Source organism: Oryx dammah, unplaced genomic scaffold (genome assembly GCF_014754425.2).
Source record: "Oryx dammah isolate SB20612 unplaced genomic scaffold, SCBI_Odam_1.1 HiC_scaffold_5, whole genome shotgun sequence".
Taxonomy (NCBI): Eukaryota; Metazoa; Chordata; class Mammalia; order Artiodactyla; family Bovidae; genus Oryx; species Oryx dammah.
In genome coordinates this window covers 89,544,446-89,569,877 of record NW_024070189.1, presented here as the reverse complement: position 1 = coordinate 89,569,877, position 25,432 = coordinate 89,544,446, and the positions used below count along the sequence as shown (strand labels likewise).

Below are 25,432 nucleotides of genomic sequence, written 5' to 3'. Positions count from 1 at the left end.
GATTCACTGAGCGACTCAACTCTCACTTCCCCTCTTTCAGCACCCCGTCCCTCTGCCATGCCCTCAGCCCCTTTTCTTTCAGGAGTGTGATTGAGGGGGGCGGTGGTGCAAGTTAGTGCTGAGTGCTACGAGGAGCATGGGCCTCCCAGTTGGTCTGCAGAACCAGGGCTCCCTGTGTCTGGCTTTGTCTTCTTGCCTGCTTTTTGAGGGGCTTCCCTGGCGGCTCAGTGGTAAAGAATCTGCCTGCAAGAGACATGGGTTTGATCCCTGGGTTGAGAAGATCCCCTGGAGGAGGAAGTGACAACCCACTCCAGTTTTCTTTCTTGGAGGATCCCATGGACAGAGGAGCATGGTGGACTAGTCCATAGTATTGAAAAGAGCTGGACACGACTAAGGAGGCTGGCACACACCCATGCTGCTGCTTGAGCGGGGTGGGGTGGGGGTGGGAAGGGGATGGGTAAGATGAACCATGGGAGCCATGTGTCCCATCCCTCCAGCTGGTGGCATCAGGATGGACCTGCCCAGCAGCTGGTTCATATATGTGAAGCTTGTTGCAAGGAAGCCATTGGAAGCCCATGTTTATCTCAGAGCCAAGCTTGTGCAGAAGATGGCGAGTGAGGGAGGCTGGGGTTCTGCTGCTGGCTGCACCCTGAAACTGCAAAGATCCCCCTCACTGCTTACCGCACCATGATGGCAACAGCTGCTCCCACCAGAGATGCTAGGAGGGGGGGCGGGAACTTCTAGAGCCCTGCGGAAACGAATTAAATCAGAGCAACTCAGAGTGCACGAGAACTCAGGCCAGCCGAGCGGTCCCCGGGCAGGTCAAATTCTCCAAGTAGAAGTCATGACACCAGCTGCAGAGAGAGATGGTGGCAGGCACAGGGGTCATGATCATGCCTCTAGAGCCACACCAGGAGAGGGTCTGAGAGGGCTCCAATTTGGGGCGTTAGTCAGAGACCAAACTATTTGATTGAAGTCATGAAAGTCAGAGAAGGTCAATATCGTCACCCCTTAGGTTCCAGTTGATCTGATGGTTTAGCTCTCAAGGGAGGTTTAAATTTCGCCAAACAGCTCAAGAGGGTGCTTCAGGGGATTTTCCTGGTGGTCCAGTGGTTAAGGTCCTGCACTTCCACTGCTAAGGGCACAGGTCCAATCACTGGTCAGAGAACTAAGATCCTGTATGCTGTAAGTTGCTCCCCCAAAAAAGTAAAAATGAATGAAAAAATGCTTCAGGCTAATCTTTACCACTACTACTAGAACTGAGGTGTCTTTACAACTGATCTTTGCCACTGTTGCTTCTCTTGCCTGATGAACAGTCTTTCATCTCTGCTTTCTTTCGTTTCCTGAGTGAAACTGTTAGTCACTCAGTCATGTTCGACTCTTTGCTCTTTGCCACCCCGTGGACTGTAACCCACTATATTCCTCTGTCCATGAGATTCTCCAGTCAAGAATACTGGGGTGGGTAGCCTTTCCCTTCTTTAGGGGATCTTCTGGACCCAGGGATCAAACCCAGGTCTCTCCCTTTTCGGGCAGATTCTTTACTGTCTGAGCCACCAGGAAAGCCCTTTGTTTCTTTAAGCTCATTAATTATAGAGACCTTTTCTGGGATGCACACCATGGCCAGGCTTAGATCCCGAAATGACTAAGACCAGAAATGGCCTCTCTCATGTCAAGAAAGCAGAGCCTGGTTCTGTTTCTTCAGCCCCTCTACCCTATCTGCTTCTGTCGGCTCCCTCAGGCTGGGGGGGGGGTGCATCACTGGGGCTATTTCCAGCCCTGGGCTGAGCTTTCTCACTGTTCCCTGAATCTGGCCGATGGCTTCCATCTTTCGGGGGAGGGTTGACAGCTGGCCCTATAGAGAAGTTCTCCAAAGGTCAGGAAGCCTCCTGGCACTACCAAAGGCCAGCAGAGAAGGGTCAGGAGGGGCTGGAGCTGGAGGAAGACAGGGGAGGGGTGGGGGTCTTGGGGTCCCCTTGAAGGGAGATGATTTCAAGGCCACCCCAGGACAAGGACTCGGCACAGGGGGACCCAGCGATGCCCTGTGGTTGCCCGCCCCATCCATGTGCCTTCCTGCCTACCTGTTGGGCAGGGAGCTGAGGCAATGTGGACCCTCCAGGGTGGTGGGGTGGGCAGGGTTCAGACCCTGGAGTGGACCAGGTGGGGTGTGGACAGAACTGTGGGTTGTGGCTGGGCTGCTCACCTGGGGGATCCTGGGTGAGTGACTTCTTTTTCTCCTTTCTTTTTTAATGCCATGTGGCTTGTGGGATCTTAGCTCACCAGCCAGGGACTGAACTTGGGGCCACAGCAATGAGAGCACAGAGTCCTAACCACTGGACCGCCAAGGAATTCCCAGTGACCTGTGTTTCAATCTCCTCCTTGTCACTCATTGGAGAGAGCAAGGGCCCCACTGTGGGGTCAAGGGTGGCTAGACACAGGACGTCTGACACCAGCAGAGGAATGAATGGTTCCTTATTAATCATGTGGACTTACAGCTCTGGGAAGAAGGATGCTGCAGGCCCCTGGGGTACTTGGGGCGCACTCGGGCAGGGTGAACCCGGGGCTGTGTGGGGCATGCTTTAGTGATGAGAGGACTAGGTGGGAGGGTGTTGCTGACTTGCTTGAATAATTCTGAGGGCTGGCGGGGCAGTGACAGCAGGAGCCCATCCGGTCTCTTGGTCCCTTGAGAAAGCTGGCGTTGGGCCAGTGGACCTCATCTGGGGTGGCTGGGGCCCTCCCGGTTTTCCTAGCACATGAGATTGGGCCTTTTTTTGGCCACACAGCATGTGGGGTCTTAGTTTCCTGACCAGGGATGGAACCCTCACTCTCTCTGCATAGAAGCGTGGAGTCTTAACCCCTGGACCACCAGGGAAGTCCCAGATTGGGCCTTAACTGAGGCCGCCCAGCAGCATCTGCATTAACCAGGCGCTATTTGCAAAATGAGTCAGCTGGGCCTAGGTTGACGTGGCCCCTGACTTGGCTCTTGGCAGGCAGGGCACCTCTGTGTGTGTCAGCTTTGTCCTTAGAGACAGTGGTGCCCAGAGTGGGGGCAAGGGATGGAGGAAGGGGTGTGTCGGGGTCCAGCACACCCTGGGCACCCCATCACTAAGCTGGTGGGGTTAGATTGGGAGGCTTGGCCCAGGTGTCACCAGCCCATGCTTGGCCTCTCAGGGGGCAGAGGGCTGTCCGTCTGTGCCACCTGCTCTGGCCCAGTGGCCACACGCCCACAGCTGCTGTGCTCCTGACCATACTCGGGCAAGAGGCGGCGGCCACTATTAATAACCGATGTGCCTGCCCAGGGCACAGGGTGGCCTATAAAGCCAGCCCCGCCAGCATCAGGAGGCTCCTTCAGCCCCCGAGACCTTTAGCCCCCCCGTTGTACAGAGAGAAAAAGAAAAGTAAGTACTGAAACCATCCCCCTGTCCCTCTGCCCAGCCCCACTCGGTGGCCGGAAAAGTGAGACACAGAACCACGGTGAAAGACATACCCCATGCACAGGACGCGCGAACACAGCCTTGCCTGGGGCACTCCACCGGCGGGCTGGGAGAAGGGGCCGGGAAGGGGAGGGGAGGAGCGGGGGCTGGGCCTTCTCCTGCTGGACTCTCCTTGTCCTGCGGGGAGAGAGCGGGGCCCCTCCCTGGCCAGTTGACCCCAGGATGCCTGCGTCCTGCAGTTATGGCTGAGGTGCTGTCTCCCCTCAGGGAGCCCAGGGCTTCCCCTCTACCCACCCCCACCCCTAACTCCCCAGTGTCCACCTCTACCTCACCCCCTGCGCGTGTGTGCTAGTCATTCAGTCGTGTCTGACTCTTTGCAGCCCCATGGACTGTAGCCCACCAGGCCCCTCTGTCCATGGGATTCTCCAGGCAAGAATATTGGAATAGATAGCCATTCCCTTCTCCAGGGGATCTTCCCGACCCAGGAATCGAACCTGGTCTCCTGCGTTGCAGGCAGATTCTTTATTATTCGAGCCACTAGGGAAGCTGGTGGCTGAACCCCACCCCCTGGGGTTTTGTATTTTTGAGGGTCCCCAGACAAGGAGGACTTACAAGTGGGCCCTGTTTGTATGATGGCAAGTCGCCTCTGCACCCTCTGCCGCTGCCTCTTCTCCCTGGCTTTTCGACGGCTGAGAGAAGCTTAAACTGGACAGGGTGGCCATGAAGGCATGTCTTGGAGGGAGAACCAGGCTCCCCCCAGAGTGCTCTAGGTGGACTTGGGGGGTGCTCCTGGGCGACCGCGGAGGACCTGTGGCTGCCTGTCTCTCCCAGTCAGCCTGCTCCTCCCTTAGGCACCGGCTGTCCCCCCACCCCAGGGTGTGTCTCAAGGACGCCCCCTCAGTGTCCTGGCAGACAGGATGCCTGAGGTGGGGGCCACCTTCAGAGGCAACCGCTCTGACCCTGCGGGGACTCAGGTGGGGCGGGCAGAGTTACTGCTGATTAAGAGGGCCAGCTGAGTGCTACTTGATGTGAGTGGCAAGTGCTTGGGGTGGGGGCGTCCTGAAATAGAACAAGGAAGGTAGGGGGCAGGGAGCGGGCTCTGCAGCCTCGCCCCCTGCCTCCTGGGCCTCTGCTGCTGTCTTCCTCCTCCCAGGGCTGTTAGGACATTCAGGAAGGGTCCCCCCAGCAGAGCTCTGGTGGGGTGACCGGCCAGAGGCTTGCCTGGGAACGCTCTGCATGGAAGGTCATCCGCCCATCTATATGTCTGCAGTGGGCTGGGGTGGGACAGGGTATCCCCAGAGGGACTTCCTACTCAGGGTGGCCTCAGAGGAGCCAGATTCCAGTGAGGGGCCCCCGGAATCTCTCCCATCCCCCTCAACCCCCAGCAATCCTGAGGACGCACCTTGTTCCCCCTTGGAGGTGAGCTGCCTGGCGCCTGGGGCCCTGTAGGGATCCAAGAAGTGGGGTGGCGGGCAGGCCAGGCCAAGTTCCTGGGGGTGGGGGTGACTTGGCCCAGGAAGGTGTCAGCCACCGGATGAAGGGCACGTGGGTGTGAGTGCGTCACGTGGGCGTGTGTCAGGGTCTGTCCCATCCTAGGTGCTTAGCCTGGTCTACACAGCAGAGTCCCATTCGGGGCACCCCAAGTCGGGGAGTAGGGTTTTGAGCCAGTTCTCTGCTTTTAGTCCAGCTTGTCTCCCCTCGGCTCTGCTGACATTCGGGCCAGTTGGGTCTTGGTTGTGGGGCGTCCTGGGCTCTGGGGGACTTGGAGTAGCCTCGCTGGCCCCACACCCTTGATTCCAGGAGCCTCTAGTGTAACAACCACACATCCCTAGTGTCGTGTCACATTGCCCCGTGTCCCCTGGGCAGGGGGCAGCATCGCCCCCGGTTGAGAAGCCCCAGCCTGAGGTTGTTGGCCTTGGACGTTCCAGGAAGGTGGGGTGCTTATCACTGGGTGCCCCAGGGGTGATTTAGGGGACACAGGAGCAGGCCTGCTTAGTGTTTTCAGTGACGTGTTTCATTCTAACGCATGTCAGGACGTGCAGGCTTTCCCATCCACAGCAAGGTCGTCAAGTTTCCTCTTCAAGTGAATTTAGTTTAAACCAACAAAATAAGCGAGATTCGTAAAGAGAACTAATACAGACCGTAGTACTGATAGGGGAGTCTGCTCCAGCCCCATGATGGGGGCAGGAGGAGAATGAATGGCCACAGAAGGGACCTCGGAGGGAGGCAGTGGGGGCACCAGGAACTGGGAGTGGCTCCTCCGGGCCTGGGGCTGGGGGGCCTGGTGGTGATGGCTCCTGCAGGACTGTGAGTACAGCCATGTCCCAGGCCCACCTGCCTGGCCTGGAACCCTGTCTCCTGGGGCCAAGAGACTCCACCCCTGGGAGCCTGAGTTTCCTCATCTGGAAAACAAGAATAGGTTATTCTGGTTGCCAGAGCACAGGAGAGCTCTTCCAGACTCCCCAAGCACCAGACAGGTGTCCCACAGGTGGGTGTACCCACCCTATGGCTGGCCAGGCTAGGGGTGGGCCTCGGGCTCCTCATCATGGAGGGTGGAAAGACCTGCCACAGACCCAGAAACAGTGGGCTTCCCAAGCCCAGGGCGCACGTTACCTGCCCAGGGGCTCTCTCCAGGATGGGCTGAGGCAGCTGGGTTCCAGGGCTGCCCACTCATGCTCCAGGCTGCCTTGTCTTGGGGCCTCCCATCCTAGGGCCTGGGGACACTGCTTGGCACTGACCCACTTGGTGGACACGGGAGGGGCGTGTTGGGTTAGTCTTGGGGTTCTGTCTGGGGAAGGCACAAGTTAGCCTGGCCTGGAGCCTTCCTGTGATGGGGCTGATCCGCTGGGCCCGTCAGATGGTTGTAGAAGAATTGAGAGATTCTTCCAGGGGTTCGGGTGAGAGGGCCATCTGGGGCAAGTGTGAGTGGCCTGGCATGCTTCCCCAGCTGGAGAAGGCCCTGGGTGGGCATTTCCAGACTGGAGTTCAAATCTGAACTCTGCTGATCGACCATGGGCAGGTCCCTTCCCTCTCTGAGCCTTAGGGAAGTGGGTCATAGGCTAACCCATCCTCTCCAGGTGACTGTCCCCCATCACGGGGTAAACTCTCAGTTTGCCTGGACCTGGGCTTTCCCAGCGTGGGGAACCCTCAGTGCTGAAACACGGAAAGTTCTGTACACGCTGGGTGGAGATGGTCCCCCGCCCCGCCTCTACTGTTTTCATAATGACCAGTGACTAGGCAGGGCTCAGGCTGCCCCGGAGCCTCCTCTCCCGTTTCCCGGTCCCATCCTGGGCTATTTTGGGCCTGGTGACCAGTGGATCAGCGTCGCTGTGCTCCGTGCCTGTGGCAAAGGGCAGGACTTGGCAGGCCCGCTGAAACTCCCTGCTGGCCCTGCCCCAGCTCCCTCCTGCCCTCCAGGACACAGTGACCGCTCCCTGTGGCCCTCTACCCCAGCCCTCACATACACTGCAGTGTGTGCAGCCGCTGCAGGAGGTAACTGATTCCAGCTGTGCAGACTTGAGGGTCTGCTACAGCCACTCAACTGAGCCACGTGGCGTGAAAGAAGCCACAGCTGACGCACACATGATGCACACGTGACGCACACGTGAATAGGCATGACTGAAGGCCAGTAAAGCCTTATTTATAGGTGCTGAAATTTGAATACATGTAATATATGTGTGTCACGAAATTTAATTCTTCTCTTAAATTTTTTTTTCCACAACCATTTAAAAATGTGAAGCCATTTTCAGCTTGAAGGATGTGCAAAAACCTACAGTGGGCTGGATTGGACCCGGGGCCATCCTTTGCTGACCGAAGTACTACACACCCAGTAACTCTAACCCATTACACAGCACCTGATTTATTAGCAGGACAGTTATGTGCTGTTAGCAAGTTATGAGTATTAATGCATTTTTAAAATCTTATTCAATCGCTAAGCCATGTCCGACTCTGCAACTCCATGGACTGCAGCATGCCAGGCTTCCCTTCTCCCAGAAGGTAATCCTTCACCATCTCCAGAGTTTGTTCAAACTCATGTCCATAGAGTCAATGACACCATTTTTAAAAATAATATTTTTATTCTATTTCTCTTTTTGGTCATGCCAAGCGGGTTCCCCAGCTAGGGATTAAACCCACTTCACCTGCACTGGAAGTGTGGAGTCCCAACCACTGGACCATCAGGGAAGTCCAGCATTCATGCATTTTTTTTATTAAAGTCACAAATGTCAAAAATTCCACTGAATAAAAGTCACATTGGGAAATTCCCTGATGGTCCATTTGGTAGGACTCAGTACTCTAACTGCAAGGAACCCAAGTTCAATCCTTAGTTGGGAAACTAAGATCTCATAAGCAGTGTTGATGTAGCCAAAAAAAAAAAAAAAAGTACTTTGGGTGATTTTTTTTTTTATTGAAACCTGGTGAATTAAAAAAAAATATATTTATGACATGTAGGATCTTAGTTCCCCGACCAGGAATTGAACTCACACCCCCAGCAGTGGAAGCACAGAGTCTTCACCACTGGACCACTAGGGAGGTCCCTAGAAGACTTTGTTTTTTAGTTTGTATTTATGTATATATTTGGCTCTGTGGGTCTTAGTTGCAGCATGTGGGTTTTATTTCCCTGACCAGGGATCAAACCCAGGCCCCCTGCATTGGGTGCTCCGAGTCTCAGTCACTGGACCACCAGGGAAGTCCCCCAACTTCTCCTTGTATGGACACCAGTCATACTGGATTAAGACCCACCTTCATGACCCAGTCACATTCTGCAGTCCTAAGGGTCAGGGCTTCAACATGTGAATGCGAGGGTACAATTCAGCCCATAATAGTGTCATTTGCTCTTTGGTTTTGTTGATTTGAAGCAAGCAGACACTTAACAGGTTCAACAAATGTCCCAAGACTTGGTGTCCTGAGCCACGAGATACACAGTTGGTCGATGGCCAGGCAGGGATGGACACCAAGGCCCTCCCGACCTTCGACCTGTGGTCTCCTTCACCTTTGCTCCACTGCTCCTAGAAAGACTAAAAATATGGTGGCCAATCATCTCGGTTCTGAGAGATTTCTGGGGAAACAGGGCTTTCTGTGCTAAAACTAGGAGAGTCCCCAGTACGTGGGGATGGCTAGTCACCTTCCTAGTGGCTGCACTGGGCCTGAGCTGAAGCCCCTGCCCCTGCTGGGCTGCCTTCCATCTGCTCAGCACTCTCTTCTTTGTGTCTTGCTCTATGCTGAGTCATGAGGCTGCAGCGGAAAAAGGCAGTGGTGAGAGCTATGCCGGGTGATTTCTGTTAGCAGGAAGACTGTTGAGAAGGGGCAGCATCCGAGCAGGAGGCTTCCACCTGGGATACAGAAAGCGAGCAATTTCCCAGGAGCCTGGGACCCCAAATGTGGGGCGGGGCAGGACTTACAGGACCGACCCACTGTGAGCCAGCCCTTTCTGTGGATCTCCACAGGCCCGTCTGTGAAATGGGTGTACATGATAAACTGAACCACCAGCCTTCTAGGGATGGCTCAGGGACACGGAGAGTGTGCTTATGAGCCTCCTGGATCATGAGAAATAGTATCAGCTCCGATCATGGGGGAAGTGCCAGGGTGCAGTAAGGGTGCGGCTCAGCCAAGAGCCAGGGGCACCCTCAGGCCAGGCTGACTTCCCAGACCCTGCTCTGGGCCGCGCTGCGCCATGTGCTGAAAGCTGGCAGGAAAATTCCCTTTTGAGGAAAATAGGCCCAAAGACCCTCAAGCAGCCACCCAGGGCCACGCTGCCGTGGGTCCACCAGGTGGAGATTGCCACTGCCTGGAGCTCTCAGCGTCACCCATGGAGGTTACCAGTACACTGAGGAGAAGGGCCAGGAGGGGCCCTCTTGGCACCTCAAACACAACAGGCTGGACCCCAACAACTAAAAAACAGGATCAGGTTTAATAAGTAAGCCGCCGTTGAGGTTCTGGATGGATGCATTGTGGGCCCCAAGCTGCTGGGCTGAGCGGGGCGTCCACTCTCATCTGTACAAGACTCCTCCGACGGGAATGGTCACGCGGTGTCCGGCTGCAGTGCCACCCTCTGGCCGCACTGTGGCCGGAGCTGTGTGTGGGTCCCTGCAGTGGGGGCTGGGCCCCTCCTCTTGGGCCTTGCTAGGAGCGGTTCAGGAGTGAGTTCTGAATATCTTCCAGGACCTGGTGGAAAAGCTCCTCGCGGGACTTCATGCCGTCCAGGTACACTGCAGTCGGAAAGGCCGTAGTCAGGGGCCCAAGAGGCTCAGCCAAGGGAGGGCCGGATCCCTGGGGCTGCTGCCAACCAGCTCACAGCAGGGCTGGCAGACTGCTGGGTCAGGAGGAAGCGGACCCACAGAGTTAGGCAGCTGGGACAGGCCAGCATCTGGGCCCCAAAGCAAGAGACTGCTGGTGAGACTCAAGGAAGGCCTTTTAGGTTTCCCACCAACTCCCGGAGGGGAGGGGCCAGCCTCATCTCACTCAGGGACTTACCCACTTCCACACCGTTGGCCTCCATCTCCCGCTTATACTTCTGGTACATAGGCCACACGTGGCCGTCGAAGAGGCCAGGGGGATCAGGGACCGCGTAACTTCGCCTACTGGGGAGGGAGATGGGCAAGGATGAGCAACACGCAGGTCACCTGAGAGTGGTGCCAGTGCAGAGCCTGGGGTGCGGGAACTAGGTCAGGAGCGGGGACCCCACGGAGTCAGGGGCCCCGTGCTGGGGCCTGGGTGCCCCAACTTCCAGCATTTTTCCCAGTGGGCCTGGGAGATGCCCACGGCAGGGCAGTGGTGGGTCATGCTATCCGGACCCCAGGCTGTGGGCCTCTGGAACCCAGCACCGGCCACCCAAGTGCCTGCTGCCGAGCAGTCTGCAGCTTCAGGGTGGCCGTGTGTCTGGCAGGCATTACCCATTTCCTGGTCCCCCCTGGGGATGCAGACGGCGCCCCCCCCCAGGCTCACCTTCTCCTCCACTTGCACTCTTCGTAGGGGACAGTCAGGAAGTACCTTCGGCTGTACAAGTCCACCAGGGGCCTGGCAGGGGTGGAGGACATGGTCAGTGCCCGTGGGCCAAAGCACACAACCCCAGAGCCTCCAGGCATGTTCCTGGGTGACAAGGGTGGGGTGGGGAGAGGGGTCTGGGCTGATTAAGTTAGGGATGAGTGAAGGGACCAGCAGTGGCCAGTCTCCTGCTATGCCCACTGCGCCCCCCTACTCTGAGGGTGGAGTCATCCCTCTCTCCCAATTCGGGGGCCCAGAGAGGTACAGTGTCTTGCCCAGGGTCACCCAGCAAGGTTGGGGATCCCACCAAGCCTGCTCTGTCTGAGGAAGCTGAGGTCCTAGACGGAAGACTCACTTCCCCCAAGAGGCGTGGGTTTTTGCTCCGAGGCCTGTCCCCTCCTTCCCGCTGCCCCAATCCCAAGCCTCCCACACCCCCAGGCCTTGGTGTCCTGTCTGTCGAAATAGAGACTTGGTGACCTGGGAGGGCCCGCATTGCCCGGGGCCCAGATCCAGAGATACTCACTTGTAGCTATAGAGCAGGAAGCCTTCCAGAATGAGGATGTGGGTGTCTGAGGCATCCAGTTGGACGCTGACCCCGTGGGCACGGGCAAACTTCCGGGGGCTGCTCACCCAGGCCTGCACAGTGCTCAGCATGGCCTCCATGTCCAGGGACTCCAGCACTAGGGGGCGGGAGACAGGGCGTTGGTGGGGTGGGGGGCAGGGGGTACTGTGGGCAGGGGCGCAGGGCTGCCGCCGTCCATTCTTACCGTCCCACTGTTTGAAGCCGTCCTCCCCAACTGCTATTTGGTCTTGGGGCTGAAACAGAGGAGCCCAAGCCGCGGGCTCAGTGCCCGCCTTCCCACCTCACCCCACCCTGGGGGAACAGCTCCCGGAGAGCCCCCTGTGAGGGTCTGGGGGCACCTGCTTGCCCTGTTCCCCTGCAGCTGAGAGTCACAGGCTCTGAGGTCCCAGGCAAGGCACTCAGAATCCCCTCCCCAACTTCATGACTACTGGGGCCAGGAGCGGGGACCAGTTACATCCATAGTAAAGTTGCCCCTCACCCTCCACAAAGCAACAAGGGTGGGCTCAGAGCCCACTTGGCAGACGGGACAGTGGAGGTGCAGAGGATAAAGGGCACCGCCCAGGCGACACATCCGCTCTGGGAACTGCACTTTCCCTGTCTGCGCCCTGAGAACCTGCCAGGCACATAGTAGGTGCTCAGTAATTGAGAACGCCGGCCCCAGGGCGCCCCCGAGGGGTCTGCCTGCCCTGAGGCTCCTTCGCAGGGCCACCTCCCTCCCCTGCCCCTGGCCAGGGCAGCCACCTTGAAGAAGTCATCCTGGTGGATCACGCAGCAGTTGGGCAGCGCCTTGAGGAGGTTGTTGGTCAGGGTAGTCTTGCCGCCGTTGGTCATGCTGTAGGCAGAGCATACTTGTGAGGCTGCCTGGGTCCCTTCTATGGGCCTGTCTGGGTCTGAGGGGCCCCCAGGATCAGATTGAAACCTAAAACACAAGGCTGTAGTGCTAAGAGGGTATTTCTATTCATCTGAAGTCAGGGGGTGAGATGGTTGGATGGCTTCACTGACTCAACGAACAGGGGTTTGAGCAAACTCCGGGAGACAGTGAAGGACAAGGAAGGCTGGCATGCTGCAGTCCATGGGGTCGAGAAGAATCGGACACGACTGAGTGACTGGACAACAGCAACAGAAAGTCAGGGGAGGGGCTCTGAGTGGCCAACCTGGGCCGCCCGGCATCCTGCTGCCCACTGCCCACGCGGGCCAGGCATAGGCCTGCCCTCGCCAGTAGGGAGAAACAGAGAAAAGAGCAGAGGAGGTGGAAACAAGCTGACAAGTTAACACAAGCAGTCTCAGCTGGGGTCAGGGAAGCACTGCTTTCCGTGTTCAGACTCATTCTGTGTGACCGCAAATCCAGGAGGTGGGGCAGGGAGCTGGTCTTACAGACCAGGAAACTGAGTCCCACGTGTGACCTGGCCTCTGCAGGGCTTTTTTTTTAAAAAAAAAGCCAGACTATTAAAACAAGTGCTAAATGGAAAACTGCAAACCTGGGAAGAGGCAGTCACCTTAGGACAAAGGGTGGGAATTCCCTGGTGGTTAAGACTCTGTGCTTTCTCTACTGAGGGTCTTAGTTCGATCCCTGGGTGGAGAACTAAGATCCCACAAGCCATGTGGTGTGGCAAAAAATATATATATATAAAATCCTCAAAAAACAACGGGCAAAGCAGGGTGACCTGCTCAATCTCATCTGCCTGGGATATCTCTGGTTTTAGTGCCCAAAGTCCCCAATCCTGGGGATCCTTCAGTCCCAGGAAAAGCAGGACGATGGTCACCCTAAGGACTCTAGACTGGGGCCGTCGAAAGACACAGAAGGGTGACTGTCAGGCCTTCCTGGATGCGAGTGTCCCTTTGACCTGGCTGTCCCTGTCCCAGGAATCAGGAGTGAAAAGCTGAGTGTGGAAGGAGGGAGTTGCAGCTTTCAAAAGAGCTGGTGGGCAAGGAGACCTCCATGCCTGAAGGGGAGCAGGTTAGCACATGCCTGACGTTAATCTGAGTTGTTGCTGACAGGCACACAGTGCCCTCAGGGCCGGCTACAGAAACGGGGGCCCTTGTCTCATTCTGTTAGGGATTTCAGGAGGGTAATGGGGCACTGAACCAAACGCAGGGTGGACCAGGGCGACCCCCCAGGTTGGAGCTTCCCGCCAGCCCGGCTTCTGCTAAATGCTTCCCAGGCGTAGTCCTAAAAGGCCACAACCCCCAGGAAAGCAAGGTCCCTGCCTGAGGTCAGCAGAAGGAGCTTCTAAAGGTGGGTGCCACACAGAGGAGTGCCACTCTGAGGACCCCACCCCACCTGCCCAGGAGCCTCCTGGGGTTGGTGTCTCCCCATCCCCACCCTCCAGCCCTTCAGAAGAACTGCCTAAGCTTTATAAAGTCTTCTATCCCCAGGGAGCCTAGTCTACTCTGGGTGCGGGGTGGGGAAGGGACTTCCAGTGGGGAATTTCCAAGCAGAGGGCAGAACCCCACTCCCAGCACTCCGACCTTGGGCGTCGGGTCCCTGCGACACCAGGCGCCAGGCAGCCCTCCATTCATTCCCCTGGCCTCCTGCCCAGGCCGCCGCCTCGGCCCGCACAGGGGCGCGCCCGGCCTGCCTCTCCCTCCTCCGCGCGCTCCCGGGCCGCTCACCCTCCGATGCCCACGATGTACTTCATCTCGGCGCGGAGGGGCGGCGGGGACCGCGGTTGGCAAGATGACTCCTGACTCCCGGGTGCCCGGCTGGGCCCGACCCCGCAGTGCGTCCCGGCTTCATTGAGAAAACCCGGCGCCTTTATAGGCTGGGGCAGCACGGGGGCCGCCCGGAGTGGGGCGGCCCACCGCCTATGGGGAGCGCGGCTGCGCGCTGAAGTGGGCGGGTGGGGTGGGGGTGGCGCGCGGCACCTGTTCCCACTGGATGGAAATAGCTCCACGCTGCCTTTTGCCTAAATTAGTCACGGGTCGGCCAGGCAGGGGGGGGGCGGGTGGATGTCACCCCGCTCTCTCTCCCCTCCTCCTACTCCTTCCCTCCTCCCCCTCCTGGCCAGACTGCCCAGGGGACAGATAACCGGCCACACACCTTCCCTCTCTAAAAATATCCAGACCGGTGTGTCCCCTCGCCTGACCCTGACATTAAGGCCGGTTCTAGTGGCTGAAGAAAGGAGCTCACACCTCCCCCCTGGGCCCGGTCTCCAGCCACAGCAGCCGGCCAGCCCCGGGGGCTCCACACAGCAGGGGACTTCCTTTTCTAAGGGGGTTGCTGCCAAGATGGGTTTAAGGTCCAGAGCGGTTAATCCCAAAATAGCTTCGTTCAGGTGACCCTGGCCACCGGAAAATCTCAGCGTGACACCAGGGCCCGTTCTTTGGGCGCCCACGTGAGGCCTGGCGTCATTGGGTTTAGCCTCTGGCCTCTCAGCAGCTGGGTGGGGTAGGGTTGGGGAGGCATGGCTCTGTGGATCCGCCCACAGAACACGCACACCTTACTGACCAGCTGGGACCGCATCCCAGACCCTGACTCCCCACCAGAGGAGACCTTTTGCTTTCAGGACCCCCTTTCTCACTCTTGAGAACGACTGATCCCAGGGAGCTTTGGTTTAAATGAATTACTGTTGGGTCTTCCCTGTGGTCCAGTGGTTAAAACTGTCCTTCCAGTGAAGGGGGCGTGAGTTTGATCCCTAATCGGGGTGCTAGGATCTCGCAAGCTGCTCAAGGGATGGCCTCAGTAAAAAAAATAAATAAATGGATTATCGTCATGGATAATATTTACCACATTATAACTTAAAACTGAGAAAGATTAAAGCCTTTTCAACTTTTAAAATGATAAAACTACATGGTCACATAAATGTAATATACATATATATTTATAATTTTATTGATTTTTGGCTGTGCTGGGTCTTTGTTACTTTGCTTGGACTTTCTCTAGTTGCCGTGAGCAGTGGGGGCTACTCTTGGTTATGCTGCACAGCCTTCTTATTGTGGTGGCTTCTCTTGTTTCAGAGCACAGGCTCTAGGCTCGCAGGCATCCGTAGCTGCAGCACGTGGGTTCAGTAGTTGTGGCCTTTGGGCTCTGGAGTGCCTGGACTTCAGTAGTTGTGGTACACAGGCTTAGCTGCTCCAAGAAATGTGTAATCTTCCCAGACCAGGGATGAACCTGTGTCCCTCGCACTGGCAGGTGGATTCTTACCCGCTGCGTCACCAGGAAAGTCCACAAATATGATATTTTTTAATGAAAAATAATAGTTTTTAAAAAATTCAGGGAGGGGACTAGATAAAATTGAAAACTTTTTTGTATTGAATGACATTATTAAGAAAGTGAAAAGGCAAAGCAGGGGATGGAAGAAAATATTTACAAGTCATATATATGGTAAAGGGTTATTAGACAGAATATATAGAGAATTCTTACAAGTCAGCAACAAAAAGACAAATGACCCAATTTAAAAATGGGCAAAGACTCTGAATAGACATTTCTTCAAAGAAGATATACTCAGGGCCAACAAGCACATGAAAAGATGCTTGGCATCACTGATCATCAGGGAGCTGCAAATGGAAACCAGAGTGAGGGAATTCCTGGGTGGTCCAGTGGTCTGGACTCTGTGCTTCACTGCCAAGGGTGCGGGTCAATCACAGGTCAGGGGACTAAGATCCTGCAAGCTGTAACCCCCCAAATGAATAAATAACCCACAGTGAGATACCACTCACACCCATTAGGATGGCCACGGTCAAAGAGACGGACCGTGTGTACGTCTGTGAGGATGGAGAGAGATGGCAGTCCTGTGTGGGCATGGGAAGTGGGGCAGTCTCTGTGGAAAACAGTTGGCAGTTATTGGACCAAATTTCACTTCAAAGTGTCAACCCAAGAGAAATGAAAACACATGTCTCCACAGATGCTTGTCCATGAATGTTTATAGCAACATGAGTCATATGAGCCAAAAGGTGGAAATAACTAAGTGTCTATTAGCAGATGAATGGATATACACACTGATCCATTCTCCCACGGACTATTATTCTGCTATGAGAAGGGGAGAAGCCCTGACACTCGCTACCACGTGGACGGGCCCTGAGGACACGATGCTCAGTGAGAGAGGCAGACACAGGACACACAGGTGTGACTCCACTGACGGGAAACTAGCAGAGCAGGCAGGTCCGCAGAGATAGCGTTCGTGGTTACCAGGGCCTGGGAGAGGGCAAATGAGGGGTGATTACTTGGAGGGTGTTCTCCTGAGGTGATGAGAATGTTCTGGAATTAGATAGAGGTGATATTTTCCGAGCATTGTGAATGCACTAAGCATCACCTAATGGTACACTTTACAATAACGGTTAGTTGCATATTATGTGACTTTTGCCTCAGTTGACAACAACAAAAAAGCTGAGAACCTTTCCAGCTACAGTCGGAGAGAGAGGACACATTGCTACAGCTGGAGGGTCAGAAAGATAACGTGCTGCTGTCTGTGAAGATGAAGGAGGAACCATGAGCCAGGGATGTGGCGGATCTAGAAGCCGGAAAAGGCAGGAGTCTGTTCTTCCCTGGAGCCACCGGAGGGACCAGTCCTGCCCCTATCTTGATCTTAGCTCTATGAGACCTGTGTCAGACTTCTCACCTCCAGAACTGTTAGAGAATAAATTTATATTGTTTAAATTAAAAAAAATTTTTTAGGTTAAAGAGTGATATTCTCTGTGTGTGTGTTCAGTTGCCAAGTCGTGTCTGACTCTTTGCAACCCCATGAACTTCAGCATGCCAGGCCTCCCTGTCCTTCATTATTTCCTGGAGTTTGCCAAAGTTCATGTCCATTGAGTCGGTGATGGCATCCAACCACCTCATCCTCTGTTGCCCCCTTCTCCCCCTGCCTTCAATCTTTCCCAGCATCAGCGTCTTTTCCAATGAGTCAGCTCTTTACATCAGGTGGCCAAAGTATTGGAGCTTCAGCTTCAGCATCAGTCCTTCCAATGAGTATTCAGGGTTGATTTCCTTTAGGATTGACTGGTTTGATCTTGCAGTCCAAGGGACTCTCAAGAGTCTTCTCCAGCACCAGAGTTCAAATGCATCAATTCCTCGGTGCTCTACCTTCTTTACAGTCCAATTCTCACATCTGTACGTGACTACTGGAAAAACCACCACTTTGACTATATGGACCTTTGTCAGCAAAGTGATGTCTTTGCTTTTTAACCCACTGCCTAGATTTGCCATAGTTTTCCTGCCAAGAAGCAATCGTCTTCCAATTTCATGACTGCAGTCACCATCCACAGTGATTTTAGAGCCCAAATCACTTTAATGTCTGGTTTAGAAGGATTCTCGCATCTGCTTGTGGTTCAGCTGGCTTCCATAGTTGTTTTGGTCGATGTACAGGAGAAAGGGCTTCCCAGGTGGCGCTAGTGGTAAAGAATCTATCTGCCAATGCAGCAGCCATAAGAGACATGGGTTCCATCCCTGGGTTGGGAAGGTCCCCTGGAGGAGGGCATGGCAACCCACTCCAGTATTCTTGCCTGCAGAATCCCATGGACAGAGGTGCCTGCCGGGCTACAGTCCATCGGGTCATAAAGAGTCAGACATGACTGAAGTGACTTAGCATGTACTCACAGGAAGAAAAATCGAGCTTTACACACAGATAAAGGAGGATTTTTAGCCTGTTTTAAGTCATCATGGGTAGTTTTCTTTGTCCTACTCCTGAACAGGATGGAAGGAGGTTTATGAAGGTGGGCTGTTCTTTTTCACTCTCTGCTCCATTAAAGGTCATTGGTCTATGTTTGCACTTTGTTTCTTCGCTTGTTTTTGTTAAATAATTTTTAAATGACTTGATTATATTTATCTTTTTTGGCTGTGCTGGGTTTTCGCTGCTGTGCGGGCTTTTCTCTAATTGTGGCGAGCGGGGGCTACTGTCTAGTTGTGGTGCTGAGGCTTCTCATTGCGATGGTTTCTCTTGTTGGGGAGCATGGGCTCTAGGGCACACGGGTGTCAGGAGCTGTGGCTCATGGGCTCTAGAGCACAGGCTTAATAACTGTGGTGCCCCCTGCTGTGGAAGTATTGAGTCCTAACCACTGGACCACCAAGGAAAGAAAGTGAAAGCGTTAGATGCTCAGTCGTGACTGACTCTTTGTGACCCCATGGACTGTAGCCCGCCAGGCTCCTCTGTCCATGGGATTCTCCAGGCAAGAATACTGGAGTGGGTAGCCATTTCCTTCTCTAGAGGATCTTCCTAACCCAGGGATGGAACCTAGGTCTTTTGCATTGGCAGGCGGATTCTTTACTGTCTAAGCCACCAGGGAAGTCACTTTGAATGGATCTTTTTTCCATATATGATTTTGACCTTAAAGACCCCCTGAAGGGGTGTCAGTGACCACCACCCTCAGCCACCCTGGCCTACTCTTTAAGAATCCTTGGTTAAGAATTCTGCGTTTGAATCCTGGTTCTGCCACTTGCCACATGGGGGAGCTCAGGTGCCACCTTGGCCTCTCTATGCCTCACTGTTCCCATCTGTATAAAGGGAGGCTGCTAGCCCCAAGCCAGGGAGGGAGGATGTCTATGGCTTTGGGCTCCCGCCTCCCGGAGTATGAAGGGAGTTCTCAGCAACCAAAGTTACTGCCACAGGGCCTTTGCACATGCCATTGTCTTTTCTGGGAACCGCCCCTCCCCTTACCCAATCCTCCTCCCTCGGGCTAACTTTGACTAAGCCATTCTGCATCAGCTTGGACCTCCCCTCTTCCAGGAAGACTTTCTGTATCCCCACTGCCTCTCTCCACATCATGAGCTCCCCCCAGGGCAGGCTGGGCCATGCATGTCTTGTTTTCTGATGTATCTGCAGTGCCTACCAAGGTCAGGTCCACTAATGGTAGCGTCTCTTCATCCCTAAATAGTAGCAGAAGGAATGAATGAAACTGGAAGGGCCAGGAGATCTTTGAACCCAGCCAATGGCTCCCTAGGTGGTGCTAGTGATAAAGAAACCCCCTACCAATGCAGGAGACCTATGAGGCTCGGGTTTGATCCCTGGGTGAGGAAGATACCCTGAAAGAGGAAATGGAAAACCACTCAAGTATTCTTGCCTGGGAAATCCCATGGACAGAGGAGCCTGGTGGGCTACAGTTCATGGGGTCATGAAGAGTTGGACAGGACTAAAACAACTTCGCACGCAAGTATGCACCCTGGCTGAAACCCAAGGGGATTTCAGTAAGAATCCTGCTAAGTCAGTGTAGCTAGACTACCCCCTTACCCTTCATGTCCCCTCCTGTGATCTTCTGTTCACCAACCTCACCTGCTCCTTGGCTGGGAACCTGCTTGCCTGTGCTGTGTCAGGAGTGGAAACTGGCTCTATGCGCTCTCTGCCCTTCTGCAATGATTCCCGAGTACAATCCGCTTTTATGGCTTGAACTGTCGGGCAGTTTTCTTTAAGCCTGCCTGCTCTGTGTGACGGCTACAGGGAGCTTTGTAAAAACCCAGATGGGGCTTTCCTAGTGGCTCAAGGGTTGAGAATCCACCTGCTAATGCAGGGGATGTGGGTTCGATCCCTGATCCAGGAAGATCCCTCATGTCTCAGAGCAACTAAGCCTGTGGCCCGCCACTACTGAGCCTGTGCTCTAGAGCCTGGGAGCCGAAACTACTGAGCCCACATGATGCAACTTCTGAAGCCCATATGTCCTAGAACCCATGCTCTGCAACAAGAGAAGCCACCACAGTGAGAAACCTGCACGCCACAACTGGCGAGTACCCCTGCTCTCCGCAAGTGGAGAGACAGCTGGATAGCAATCAAGACCCAGCACAGCCAAAACTAAATAAATAAAACTGGAAAAAAAAAAAAAAAACACCAAAAAACCAGATTGGGGGCTGTCTTTCCTGTTTCAACTCTCTTGTGCCAAACATTCCTCCCATTCTTATTTGCATTTAAAAAAAGCACACTGGGATGTTCCTGGTGGTCCAGTAGTTAAGACTCAGGCTTCCAATGCAGGGGGTGCAGGTTCAGTCCTTGGTCAGGGAACTAAGATCCCACATGCTGTGTGGTGAGACCAAAAATGAAAAGTAACACGTCCTCACCCGCGGGCCCTGCCCTCTCTGGCCTCCCATGACCCCCCTCCCCTCCTATTTCCCTGGGAGGCCCAGCAGCGGCTAAGACACCTGCTGAGGGGGTCAACCAGTGGTGGGGAGACAGCGACTGGTCTGGTTAAGAACTGTTTAACGGACTCATCTAGTGGCTTCAGGCAGGACTGACCTGCTTGAAGGTCAGAGGTCAGGAGAGGTCACTGGGAGCAGTGACCCTCCGTTCAAAGGTGACCACCAGGGACAGAGTGTCAAATGCCCAAGACAGGGGTCTTGTCCACTGCCCACCCCCCTTTCCTCCCCACTCCAGCCCCTCTGGCTCTCGGGTTCCTCTCGGCAGCGTGGCCGGACCCGTGACCCTAAGCTCCATCAGCTGCCCCACAGGCGGGGAAAAAGCCAGCTCCGTGTGTGACCTCTGGCCCAGTTTCAGCAGCAAGAATTTCCCGGGAGCCTCGTAGGGCATGCAGCCCAGACCATGGGTGACAGTGACATTCCCTGGCAGGGCCCTGCTGGGAGGCCTCTGGGTCGCTCACCCTGGCACATGGGCTCCCAAAACAGACCTGCCTGTCCCCAAAGAGCCCAAGGTCATTGCAAGTGACCATCCCATGCCATCCTGTGAGATTCCACTGATGGGAAACATCCAGAACAGGCTAATCCATAGACACAGAGAGTGGGCTCCTAGTTCTCAGGGGCTGGGGATTGCCTGCTGATGGGGACAGGGTCTCCAGACCCAGGCAATATTCTGGGTATTCTGTACAACATTGCGAATGTGCTAAATGCCATTAATGATAAATTTTAAAAATAACTCATTAGGCCATTTAGCTCCGGCTTTGCAGTAACACCCAGCAGCAGCCAGGCCGGCCTCTGGCCCTCTCTGCACTCCTCCAGCCAGTCTTCATTTTCCTGCTCCTGTCTCACCCAACTCGGTCCAGCCTACAAGCCTTCGCCCTTGCCAGATACCTCTTGGCCTGCCCAAAGGCTTGGCTAACTGTTTCTTCTCTCTGTGATCTCCAATCAGAGAAAACTCTTCCTCCAGGGAGCCTTCTTGGATTTTCCTCCTGATCCCTAGTGAGGCCCTGGTTCCCTGTGTCAAACTCCCTCACTGGGCTGGGAACGTGAGAGGTGCCTGGTCCCTGAGGATCCCCAGTACAATATGGTGAATGTGCTAAATGCCATTATTCAGTGAATGAATGAATAAATGAGGTTCATAGGAACCCCCTTAAGATACTCAAAGACTCAGTAGGGTGGTAGAAAGGGCTGGGACCGTCACCTCCAGACACGGCACCCCATGATCCCAGCACCAGTTCTGCCGTCTTCAGCTCCCCCTCCTCACCACTCCCATGCCAACTGGCTCCCTCCCAGTAATAATGCCCTTCTCTGTGAAGGGCACCTTGCTGGATGTCACAGAGGTGGGATGGCAGAGACAGGTGCGTTGGCATCTGTTGACTCCTGCCATCAACCTGATGGAGACTTTGTGTGAACACATGCATCCTGGTATCCCTGCCACCAACAGGTCTACAAATTCTGGGCGTGGACAACAGGACTCCTCCTGTACTTGCCATGGGAGGGCCCACTCTCACCTTTTGAGGGGAAACAGCTCCTAAGATCCTATAGCCAGCAGCGGGTGTGAGTCTCCAGTCATGCAATGGGATGGCTGGAGGGACGAAGCACAGGGTCACATCTCAGACCCATCCTTGAGTGTCCATGTGACGCCAGGTGAGCCATGCCCCCTCTCTGTGCCTCAGTCTCCCCATCTGTGATGCCCAGAGGGGGCTTGCAAGCTCCACCCCCTTCCCCATGCCTTGCTTGGGTTGGGAAGATCCCCTGGAGAAGGAATGGCTACCCACTCCAGTATTCTTCCCTGGAGAATTCCATGGACAGAGGAGCCTGGCGGGCTACAGTCCATGGGATCGTAAAGAGTTGGACAAGACTGGGGGCAGGAAGGGAACTTGAATCGCAGAGAGGCAGAGCCAGAAGGAGGCCTCAGGAAGAACCCAGGTGGGCTTCCCATTCTGGTGACAGGAGCCAGAAGCAAGACAGGCCATGACTTAAGGTCACCCAAGTCGCTGTGCCCCATCCTGGCACGTGAAATCTCTCTCTGCACCCTGCCTGAGCCAAGAGCCACATCCCATGCACATGGACGGAAGTCACAAAACTCCCTTCTCACCGGTGCTTTATTTCCCATAAAAATCCCCCAAAGCCCGTGGAACTGATGTCTTTACATCAGGACAGTAATCATAATGAATTGTTTTAAAAAACCACAAAGCTGGCTGTCGGAAGCATGGGCATGTGAACTACGACCTTGGGTCGGGGGTGGACTTAGGGCACACCCCGTGTGTCACAGAGGAAAACCCAACGTCCCTTTACAAGGAGGGCTCAGTGTCCACTGTTTCAGCCAAAACTGCCCCATGAATAGAAATCTTCCACAAAGCCCATTTCAGAGGGTACAGCTAGGCTCCCGCCTGGATATGGTGGCCCCATCTGGGTGGAGCTGCACCTCGGAACCTCACGCACCTGTGGAGAGGAGGCCGGCCTGGAGACCGCCTCCCTGGGGGTCTCTCTCTCTACTCTGGAGGGGTCTGCATGGCTGGGTTGGGGTCCTTGGTTCCACTTGCCTGTTGTTTGTGGCTGCTGGTGGTCCTGAGGGGTGGCAGGTGGGCCACAGTGAACTGGGAGGTGGGGTGTGGGTCCGTGTTGAAATTTCTTGTTCGGCCAGAATCTTTAGGCCACAGACTCCTTGAGGGCGGGATGGTCTGCCCCTCTTGTCCCTCTGTGGCCTCTGCACACGTTTCTGCGCACATGGTTAGTTGTGTTAGACTCTTGAGATCCCACGGACTGTAGCCTGCCAGTCTCCTCAGCCCATGGGATTGTCCAGGCAAGAATACTGGAGTGGGTTACCATTTCCTCCTCCAGGGGATCTTCCCAACCCAAGGATCGAATCTGCGTCTCCTGTGTCGGCAGGCAGATTCTTTACCATTGAACCACTTAGGAAGCCCCATTGGCTCTGCAGGCCAGTAACTGTCAGGTTGGGTGGCATGCATTGGTTCCTATCCCCGGCTCCTTCTCACTGTCACTGAAGCACTGTTTCTAGGAGTTACTGTGTATACTGTACTGTGGATTTGTGGGCCTTGCAGGCCACGTGTCCATCTCATCAGCAGAGCAGAACCAGTCACTTGAACCTGGAGTTCAACCCTGGGCCTGCAGATGCTGAGGCACCTTTTATAAAAGGAGGCACTCTGGGCAGGGGTGGGGTGCCAGCAGACCCAGGATGGAGGGGACTTTCGGTGGGGGGGGGGAGAGTGGAGGGAAGCAGCCTGCCTTGGGCTCCAGGTAACTCATTGGAGCTGGGAACACGGATCCTGTCCTTCATTTGACATTCAGGAAACAGAGTAGAAATACAAATTAAAAAATCCCACCCAAAGGCCCCAGCCTTGCAGGAGCAGTGCTGGGTTCCAAAGACAGAGGCCCAAGGCCCTGCATTTTCCAAGATGGGAGCCACTGGTGGGACAACTCCTGCCATGCGGAAAGCCTTGTTGTCCCTTTGCCTCAGTGCTGAGTGCCACTGGCTCCCTCCTGTCATCAGGGTAACCCTAGATGTACCCCCTTGATGCCAAGAATCTCCTACTGGGAGATGATTGGGGTACGGGGGTCAATAAAACCTGGATGATGCCAGCCAAGAAGCCAGCCACAGAGGCCAGACACTGCCCCTGCTTGACTTCTGCCCAGATTTGTGGAAACAGAGGGCTTCCCTGGTGACTCAGATGGTAAAGAATCTGCCTGTCATGCAGGAGACCAGGGTTTGATACCTGAGTCGGGAAAATCCCCTGGAGAAGGAAATGGCAACCCACTCCAGTATTCTTGCCTGGAGAATCCCATGGACAGAGAAACCTGGTGGGTTATAGTCCATGGGTCAATGGGGTCACAAAGAATCGGACACAACTGAACTACTCACACTTTTCATGGAAACAGAAACTCTCAGGGTCGTAGGGGACCGCAGGGGACCACTCTGTGCAAGCACTGCTCATTCTTTTCTTGAATGCCTCGAGAGATGGGGAACTCACTCCCTCTAGAGCCCACCTGACTGGCCTTTGGAGCACATTAGAAAAGTCTTTTCTTTCCTCCCTAAGGAAATCTGTCTCCTTTTAATGCAGGTGGCCATAGCATCCAGACCACTGTGATTTATTTTTCCCAGTGACATTTGTAACATTCAAAAGTCCAGTACCCTGTATATGCTTTCTTATCCATCAGTATTTTTGTGATGAGCTTATCTTGAAAGCTGGTTTCTCAGCTTCTGCTCCTGGTGGGAACCCAAGGGGGCACATCCCAACTCCATGCTAGGGGGAGGGATTGGGAAAGCGAGGAGGCTCATTCTCTCGGTAGGAGGTATTGGTTGGGATTGCCCTGTGGCACGGCCTCTGCCTTAAAGGGGCTGGAGAATGTTCTAGACTGAGGGAGGGGGTGGATTTGCAACAGTAGGGCAAGGATGATTATCAGTGGCCCTCACTGGTGCCATGGGCTCTGATGTTCCCCAAGGAGGTGGGAGTTATAGGAGGCGAGGGGGCTGGTTTAAAGGAAAAGGCTTGAGTTCAAGGTCAGGCAGTTCCCCCAGGACACGGTGCTGCTGGGGGTGGTGCTGAACTTCCAGGCCTGATGCCCAGGACTGCAGGGACTGTTTTGGGAGGAAAGGCACGAGGAAGAATCCAGACCCAGCCAGGGAGTCAGTGGGCATCTGTGGCTCCAACCTGGACCAGGTGACACGCAAGAGAAGGGTCCTGACCAGGAGTCTGTGCAGTGGGATGGGGTCTCTGAGGCCACCAAGACGCACGGGCCAGGCTTGATGCTTCCCGCTCTTCTTGGCCATGAGCTCATCAGTGTGGAAGGGTGGAGAACTGGGTCCTTTTCCAGATGCATTAATACTGCATCATTTTTTTAAAAAGTGTTTTCAAACGGCTAGAAAGGATGTTGGGTTTCAGAGATGGATGGGGGAGACGGGCACCCCACTGGAGACTGGGACTTGGGATGAGGGGAGGATGAGATCCAGGGCCGCAGGGCATCTGACAGAGGTTTCTTGGCATCTGAGATCTTTCCTGTCCTCCTCTGTGCTCACGTTACTTCAGGACATGCTGGAGAGGGAGAGACATAGTCAAGTTACCATGATTGGATTTAGAGAAAGTGGAAAATGTTCCGTATGTGTGGAATTCAAAAGAATGATTTAATCTGGCTTTGGCATGCCCTCGACAGCAAGAGTGGCACCTACCTTGCAAAGTCTGCCACTTGCCACCCACCTTCCAGGTGTGGTTCTGAAGGGCACCTCTCTCTTGGTGCCCTAGCCAATGAGTAGGCCCCAGGGCGGGTACCCTCAATCAGACTGGGTCAGTTTTCAATTCACCCATCTATTCACCATCCTTCCATCCACTTATCCAACCATCCATCCATCCATACACTCATCCATTC

The 25,432-nt window shown here is 54.8% G+C and overlaps 2 protein-coding genes across 3 annotated transcripts in view; both read right to left on the bottom strand.

The window, feature by feature from the left end:
- Positions 1 to 9,320: 9,320 nt before the first annotated feature.
- NMRK2 (nicotinamide riboside kinase 2) lies at positions 9,321 to 13,876 on the bottom strand. 2 transcript variants are annotated; one of them, XM_040241959.1, is made up of 7 exons: positions 13,609 to 13,876; positions 11,737 to 11,827; positions 11,180 to 11,228; positions 10,936 to 11,092; positions 10,374 to 10,445; positions 9,903 to 10,009; positions 9,321 to 9,637 (listed from the first exon to the last, which is right to left on the bottom strand). In XM_040241959.1, exons 1-7 carry the CDS (start codon positions 13,632 to 13,634, stop codon positions 9,552 to 9,554), a joined length of 588 nt encoding a protein of 195 aa, XP_040097893.1. In that variant the 5' UTR covers positions 13,635 to 13,876; the 3' UTR covers positions 9,321 to 9,551. The 2 variants fall into 2 exon arrangements, with proteins under 2 accessions (XP_040097893.1, XP_040097894.1); XM_040241960.1 differs by having other exon boundaries at positions 9,903 to 10,006; positions 13,609 to 13,737.
- Positions 13,877 to 22,134: 8,258 nt separating this feature from the next.
- ATCAY (ATCAY kinesin light chain interacting caytaxin) overlaps positions 22,135 to 25,432 on the bottom strand; it is a 38,860-nt gene continuing 35,562 nt past the window's right edge. The window contains exon 13 of the mRNA XM_040241958.1: positions 22,135 to 25,101. Within this exon, the coding sequence (XP_040097892.1) occupies positions 25,092 to 25,101 (10 nt within the window). The 3' untranslated portion in view covers positions 22,135 to 25,091. The remainder of the gene's footprint in view (positions 25,102 to 25,432) is intronic.

What these genes read in the sequence shown, in the direction of transcription:
- NMRK2 (XM_040241959.1), bottom strand. Translation starts at nt 13,634, where the DNA reads ATGAAGTACATCGTGGGCATCGGAGG. An exon ending in CGGCTTCAAACAGTGGGACG is followed by an intron (nt 11,093 to 11,179) that starts GTAAGAATGGAC and finishes CCCGCCCCCTAG; the next exon opens with TGCTGGAGTCCCTGGACATG. An exon ending in GAGTGCAAGTGGAGGAGAAG is followed by an intron (nt 10,010 to 10,373) that starts GTGAGCCTGGGG and finishes CTCCCTCCCCAG; the next exon opens with TAGGCGAAGTTACGCGGTCC.